This window comes from Aulonocara stuartgranti, assembly GCF_965226115.1.
Source record: "Aulonocara stuartgranti genome assembly, chromosome: 16".
NCBI lineage: Eukaryota > Metazoa > Chordata > Actinopteri > Cichliformes > Cichlidae > Aulonocara > Aulonocara stuartgranti.
Window position 1 is genome coordinate 7,410,870 of NC_138952.1, and position 7,963 is coordinate 7,418,832.

Sequence of the window (7,963 nt, forward strand, 5' to 3'; positions counted from 1 at the left end):
GTTTTCCTACAAATTGTTGCATCTAACACATCGTTTAAAACAATAATTCTTTGAATTTCATTACCAGTTTTAGTATATTTGCCAACAACATAATGGCTAATTATTGCACTACAGTACATTTTGGCTTATGTTTATGTTTGACTGCTAAACGAGGTTTTCATATTCTTTCTCTGAATTAGAATCTCCTCAAAGAGACATAGTATTCCTTTTGGATGGATCGGATAATACACAAAGTGACTTCCCAGCAATAAGGAGTTTTGTGGAACAAATGGTAGAAACACTCACAGTTGATGAGAACAGAGATCGTATTTCTGTGGTTCAGTATAGCGGAGATCCACAGACACATTTCAATTTGAACACCTACATGGCAAAACAAGATGTTCTCGGTGCAATCCAACGTTTGAACCACAAAGGAGGCATATCCCTCAACACTGGGGTAGCTCTTGACTATGTAAGAAAAAATGCTTTTGCCGAGTCCTCAGGTAGTCGGCATCAACAAGGTGTCCCTCAGATATTGATTCTGCTGAGCGATGGAAGATCTCAAGATGATGTTGCAAGTGCTGCTGCTGCTCTAAAACAGGAAAAAATTGTTCCAGTCTGTGTGGGTACCAGTAATGCAAACATACTTGAGCTCCAAATGATTGCACATGACCCTTCCTATGCCTTCTCCATAACTCAATTTGATGATATTGAGAGAATGAATGATCAACTTGTGTCACTTCTAAAAAGGGTTCCTCGGCAGCAGCCAAGACAAAAATCACAAAGTCCTTTAGGTAAGGCTTTTTATTGATGTTTTCATGGTCTATCTGTCTTATAATGCTTAACTCTAACTTAGCATCATCATTTCTGTCAAGATCCTGCAGGTCAAAATGAACCCATTCAACGTGATATTGTGTTTTTACTGGATTCCTCTGATAAAATGCAGAAAACCTTCAATGCTGTTCTTGGCTTTGTTGGAAGAATCATGGAGACACTCAGTGTGGACAAAAACAAAGATCGTGTTTCAGTAGTGCAGTACAGCAGAGAACCTTCTGTTGATTTTCTCCTAAATACATACAACACAAAGCAAGATGTTGCTGACAGTTTGCGAAGGTTGAGGCATAAAGGAGGTGAACCCCTCAATACTGGTGCAGCCCTGCAGTATGTCAAGGATAATGTTTTAACAGCTTCCTCTGGAAGTAGGCACCAGCAAGGTGTCCCCCAGATTTTGATTCTTTTAATTGGTGGACGTTCCAGTGATGATGTCAGAAATGCTGCTGAAAACTTGAATGAAATGGGTGTAACAACTTTTGTGGTTGGAATAGATCATGCAGACACCCTTGAGATTCAGTCTATTGCACAAAAATCAGACCGTGCTTTCCATGCAGCAGATATCAATAATCTATCAGATATTGAACAACTAATCATTTCTACCATGAAGGAGATTAAAAACCCTGCCATCAAACCACCATCGCACGGTAAGGTTGTAATGGTTAGCTCTTACACTGGGCGCGCGACTTAATGGATTGTCAGATTGTTGCAGACATGAAATCCCTTATTTTCGGTGAACGATAGATGATGAACTCCTTCACACTCAAATCTTTTGCTTGACAGAATCCTTTGCTTGATTAGTTGTAATTGAAGCACAAGCTGTGTATGCAGGATAAATGCATATTTACAAGAACAATTTTATTTTTCAATGTCATCATCAACCAGTTTGTTCAAATTCCTCTTGATTACAGATCCCAACGGAAGAGACATTGTTTTTTTGCTTGATGGTTCTGATGATTCTCAGCAAAAATTCCCAGATATTATTGACTTTGTAAAGAGGATAACAAAGCATCTAAACGTCGATATAAACAAAGATCGCATGGCTGTGGTCCAGTACAGTGACACTGCAGAGATTAATTTTAACTTGAGTCGTTATTCAACAAAGAATGATATTCTTAAAGCAGTAAATGGTCTGAGACACAAAGGGGGTTATCCTCACAACATTGGAGCTGCTCTCCAGTACTTGAAGGAACATGTATATACCCCTATGTCTGGTAGTAGACGTCAGGAGGGAATTCCACAGATACTCATACTACTGATTGGTGGACGATCTGCAGATGACATAAGAACCCCAGCCAGAATGATGAAGCAAATTGGTGCCATTTCAGTTGTAATTGGGACATCTGATGCTGACACTCTAGAGCTACAGACAATAGCTCATGAACCCAAGTACGCGCTCCCAGTTGCTGAATATGGACAACTTCCTAGTGTTCAGGAAGATGTGTTGGCATTGATAAGAGAGGCTTTGCACCATGTAGAACAAATTGCTCCCACAGCAGGTCTCGGTAAGAATCAATGTTTTCATTATCTAGTAAAGAAGAGAGTTTGGAGGATTTTCAGAAACCGTCATTGTCACATTCTGTTTACATTTTTTTTTTTTTTTGCAGATTCTAAGAAAAATGATGTAGTGTTTCTCATTGATGGATCATATGACTCACTGAATGGTTTTGAAGAAATACGAAGCTTTATTGAAAAAACTGTGGAAAGTTTAAATTTGGGCAATGATAGAGACCAAGTGGCTGTTGTTCAGTACAGTCGTGATGCCACTGTTAATTTTTACTTGAATTCTTATTCTTCCAAGAATGATGTGCTCAATTCCATAAGAACAATGAGACATAAATTTGGAAGACCACTGAACATTGGAAAAGCACTGGAGTTTGTCAGAGACAACGTCTTTTCTGCTTCAGTTGGAGGCAGACGTGCAGACTTGGTCCCTCAGTATCTGTATGTTTTTAGTGGTGGAAGATCTGGAGATGATGTCAGAGGACCAGCACAATCACTCAAAGACAATGGCATCAAAACCTTTAGTATTGGAACGGAGAATGCTGATACTTTGGAAATGCAAACTATCTCCTATACACCAGCACATTATTTTTATGTCACAAACTATAATAATCTACAAAGCTTAGATCCATCAGTGGAAGCCATGTTGAGGGGCACTAAAGAAACAACTGAATTTTCAACTATTGGTAAGAGTAACAACAATTTATAATAGCTTCCTTCTGGACATGATTGCATATCATGATTATCATTTAGGTTATATGTAAGAGGTAAATGTTGTAAAATATTTCATAACCCATTTCAGATACATCTGTGACAGCAGAAACAGGATTCCAGAGTGCTGATATTGTTTTTCTTCTTGATGGATCTGATGATATGCAACCAAGTGAACAACAAGCTTTGGAATTTGTCAGAGAGTTTGTCAAGCAAATAGAAATTGGGCCACGAAAAGCACAAGTTGCTTTAATCCAGTACAGCACAGAGCCCACAACTGAGTTTCTTCTAAACAAATACTTAATGAAAGATGATATCATTAATCATTTGGACAACATGAAACTGAAAGGAGGGTCCACTGTGAACATTGGTGTAGCCCTTGATTATGTGAAAAATAATGTCTTCACTGCTTCATCTGGAAGCAGAGCACTGCATGCAGTCCCACAGATACTGATACTCTTCAGTGGAAGAAATTCAAATGATGAAATCTTAGGTCCATTAGAAAGGCTCCGAAATGTGGGAATTGTTCTTTTTGGCATTGGTGTGAATAATGCTGATAGGTTTGAGATGGAACAATTAGCTCCTACAGCAATGTATTTTATAAAGAATACTTCTGACTTTCCTCATGTGAGAGAGCAGTTGCTGTCTGTCATATCCTCTCTCAAAAGTACTATCACACCTCATGTGGGTAAGTGAAAATAACATTTGATGATATGAAGTTTGATTAAACAAATATCTCATTTAATATTATTTAAATACAAACCTTGTAAACCTCATGCTGAAGTGTCTTCAACAGTAATTTGATGACTGTTGAATTGGTTAGAAACAACATTTAGAAATTTACATGATTTTGAATTTTTTTAGGTTCAAGCTCCAGCATAAAACGAAATATTGTATTTCTCATTGATGGATCTGATGATGTCAGGATGAGTTTCAGTGCCATACGTGAATTTGTTGCCAAAATGGTTGCGAGCTTTGACCTGGACCAAAGAAAAGATAAAGTTGCAGTTGTGCAGTATAGCAACAATGCTGAACTTAACTTTAATCTGGATACTTACAAAACAAAAGCTGATGTCCTAAAGCACATTACAAGTCTTAAACCCAAAGGTGGAAGGCCACAGTATATTGGGGCAGGACTGCAATTTGTGAAGGATAATGTCTTTGTTCCAAATGCTGGAAGTCGACAAGATGAAGGAATCAAACAAATACTTATTGTATTGGCTGGTGGAAGATCAAGAGATTCTCCAAGAGGACCAGCAAGTATGCTTAAAACAGCAGGTGTCACTACATTTGCAATTGGATCAAGAATGTCCAATTCAGCTGAGATGGAAATGATTTCATCAAACCCAAATTTCAAATACTCAGTCCCAGACTTTGTAAATCTGCCTCGAATTCAGGAAAGTTTGAAGAGCCACTTTACTAAAATGGCAGTTGAAGGGGAAACAATGGGAGGTAAGAATTTAAATGATTTGTCAAATTTAATACGTTAATTTTAATATGTAGATTTTATTCAAGTGAATTAGAGGTGAGTAAAAATTAATCAGTAACTGTATTTCTAATTAAAGAAGAAAAAAAGAAAACAATGAGTGTGAGTTGAATAAATGGCTTTATGTTGAAGAACATTTGACAGGCCAAGATAAACATGTTGAAAACTTTATATCCCTTAGTGGTCAGACAGCCAGCAGGAAGGGATGTGGTGTTTTTGCTGGATGGATCTGATGCTACTAGAAGTGGATTCCCAGCTATGAGAGACTTTGTCCAAAAACAAGTAGACACACTCAGTGTGGATGATGGCAAAGACCGTGTGTCGGTTGTTCAGTACAGCAGCGATCCAGCCGTCCAGTTCTATCTGAACACGTACACCACAAAAAGAGAGGTCCTTGACAGTGTCAGAGGTTTGAGGCACAAAGGCGGACGACCCCTCAACACTGGAGCAGCTCTCCGGTACTTGAGGGATAACGTCTTCACGGCCTCTGCCGGAAGCAGGCGGCCATCAGGAGTTCCGCAGGTCCTAATATTGATCACTGGTGGAAGATCATTTGACAGTATTGATGAACCAGCCTCTGCTCTCAAACAGCTGGGTGTCTTGACCATTGCAATTGGAACCCGAGGCTCTGACCCCAGAGAACTTCAGACCATAACTGGCGAGCCCAGTTATGCTCTATCTGTGTCTGAACTTACTGACCTACCCAAAGTGCAACAGCAACTTGAGTCCTCTGTGGAAGCTGCAGTTTTTGAAGTCACCCCAGAATTACCAACCGTAATTGGTACGTTGTCAGACACATCCTGTTGCTTGCTCCAAAAGTTATTAATTTTAGCTACAGTGAGGAAAAGCAAATAAATGAATGTGATGTGTGTATAGGTTTTTTGTGCATTTCAAACCAGTTGGTAGCATGCTGTGGTCTTTCTAAAACAGAAGTAGGCCAGGCTAGTGTTGTTAAAATATTAGTGTGCCAGTGAAAGATAATCTCACAAGCTTTGTGAAAGGTTTTCATTTTTTTGTCCTACTGTCTTTTCTCAGCTTCACGTGACAGAAAAGATATTGTATTCCTTCTGGATGGTTCTGATGGCACAAGGAATGGCTTTCCTGCCATGCGTGATTTTGTAGAGAGAGTGGTGGAGAAAATCAATGTGGGAGAAAACAAAGACCATGTCTCTGTGGTCCAGTACAGCAGAGAACCAGAGGTCCATTTCTATCTGAACACATATACCACAAGGGAGGATGTGGTGGACTCGGTCAGAGGGCTTAGACACAGAGGAGGAAGACCCCTAAACACTGGGGCAGCTCTCCAATACGTCAGAGACAACGTCTTTACAAACTCCTCTGGAAGTAGACGCCTGCAGGGTGTCCCACAGATATTGATCTTACTAACTGGGGGAAGGTCTTTTGACAATGTAGATAGCCCAGCCTCAGCTCTCAAACAGCAGGGCATTTATGTGATTGGCATTGGAACTAGGACCTCAGATGCTAGAGAGCTGCAGAAAATATCATATGAGCCCAGTTATGCTCTGTCAGTGTCCGAGTTCACTGACCTTCCCAGTGTCCAAGAACAGCTCTCTTCTGTAATGAGCAAAGTGATAGTGAGGGCCACGCCCATGACACCAACAGTGACCGGTAAGAACGTGACTCCTTTGTAATCTCCAGTATCATGGTAGGAAACAGTGTGAAAAGAAACCAAATGTGATTTGCTGTGTTCAGTTAGCTAGTGGATTGTGTTTTTTTTTTAAATAGTTGTGCTTGCGAAGAAAGAGTTCAATTTCAAGATGTTTCTCTTTAGCTGCAAAATATTTGATTGACCAAGTTAAACATATGGTAAATCTCATGTCTCTTAGTGGTCAGACAGCCAGCAGGAAGGGATGTGGTGTTTTTGCTGGATGGATCTGATGCTACTAGAAGTGGATTCCCAGCTATGAGAGACTTTGTCCAAAAACAAGTAGACACACTCAGTGTGGATGATGGCAAAGACCATGTGTCGGTTGTTCAGTACAGCAGCGATCCAGCCGTCCAGTTCTATCTGAACACGTACACCACAAAAAGAGAGGTCCTTGACAGTGTCAGAGGTTTGAGGCACAAAGGCGGACGACCCCTCAACACTGGAGCAGCTCTCCGGTACTTGAGGGATAACGTCTTCACGGCCTCTGCCGGAAGCAGGCGGCCCTCAGGAGTTCCGCAGGTCCTAATATTGATCACTGGTGGAAGATCATTTGACAGTATTGATGAACCAGCCTCTGCTCTCAAACAGCTGGGTGTCTTGACCATTGCAATTGGAACCCGAGGCTCTGACCCCAGAGAACTTCAGACCATAACTGGCGAGCCCAGTCATGCTGTATCTGTGTCTGAGTTCACTGACCTTCCCAATGTTCAAGAACAGCTCTCTTCTGTAATGAGCACAGTGCCAATGAGGGTCACACCTTTGACCCCAACAGTAACTGGTAAGAACATGACCCATCTTCAAAGTCCAGTATCATTGTAGGAAACAGTGTGAAAAGAAATCATTTGGTTTTGCTGTGTTTAATCAGCCAGTGGATTGTTTTTCCTTTTTTTTTGTTCTGTTTTCGTTTTTGTTTTTTTTATAAAATAGTTGTGGTTGTAAAGAAAGAGTTCACTTTTACCATGGTGCTTTTTAGCTGCAAAATATTTGATTGACCAAGTTAAACATATGGTAAATCTCATGTCTCTTAGTGGTCAGACAGCCAGCAGGAAGGGATGTGGTGTTTTTGCTGGATGGATCTGATGCTACTAGAAGTGGATTCCCAGCTATGAGAGACTTTGTCCAAAAACAAGTAGACACACTCAGTGTGGATGATGGCAAAGACCGTGTGTCGGTTGTTCAGTACAGCAGCGATCCAGCCGTCCAGTTCTATCTGAACACGTACACCACAAAAAGAGAGGTCCTTGACAGTGTCAGAGGTTTGAGGCACAAAGGCGGACGACCCCTCAACACTGGAGCAGCTCTCCGGTACTTGAGGGATAACGTCTTCACGGCCTCTGCCGGAAGCAGGCGGCCCTCAGGAGTTCCGCAGGTCCTAATATTGATCACTGGTGGAAGATCATTTGACAGTATTGATGAACCAGCCTCTGCTCTCAAACAGCTGGGTGTCTTGACCATTGCAATTGGAACCCGAGGCTCTGACCCCAGAGAACTTCAGACCATAACTGGCGAGCCCAGTCATGCTGTATCTGTGTCTGAGTTCACTGACCTTCCCAATGTTCAAGAACAGCTCTCTTCTGTAATGAGCACAGTGCCAATGAGGGTCACACCTTTGACCCCAACAGTGACTGGTAAGAACATGACCCATCTTCAAAGTCCAGTATCATTGTAGGAAACAGTGTGAAAAGAAATCATTTGGTTTTGCTGTGTTTAATCAGCCAGTGGATTGTTTTTCCTTTTTTTTTGTTCTGTTTTCGTTTTTGTTTTTTTTATAAAATAGTTGTGGT

General features: G+C 40.9%; 2 protein-coding genes and 1 long non-coding RNA gene across 7 annotated transcripts in view; all 3 read left to right on the forward strand.

The window, feature by feature from the left end:
- The window catches only part of LOC309691610 (collagen alpha-3(VI) chain-like), a 100,596-nt gene that overhangs the window by 17,637 nt on the left and 74,996 nt on the right, over positions 1–7,963 (forward strand). The window lies entirely within an intron of this gene.
- On the forward strand, positions 1,731–4,939 carry LOC309691611. Its single transcript, XR_014272073.1, has 4 exons — positions 1,731–2,315; positions 2,418–2,999; positions 3,116–3,712; positions 3,889–4,939. It is a non-coding gene; the product is annotated as an uncharacterized lncRNA (long non-coding RNA).
- LOC309690397 (collagen alpha-3(VI) chain-like) lies at positions 5,076–7,871 on the forward strand (the record flags this gene model as incomplete). The annotated part of the gene is made up of 4 exons (XM_082507431.1): positions 5,076–5,105; positions 5,512–6,158; positions 6,365–6,981; positions 7,208–7,871. The coding sequence occupies 4 exons, from the start codon at positions 5,076–5,078 to the stop codon at positions 7,846–7,848; spliced, it is 1,935 nt and encodes a 644-aa protein (XP_082363557.1). The 3' UTR covers positions 7,849–7,871.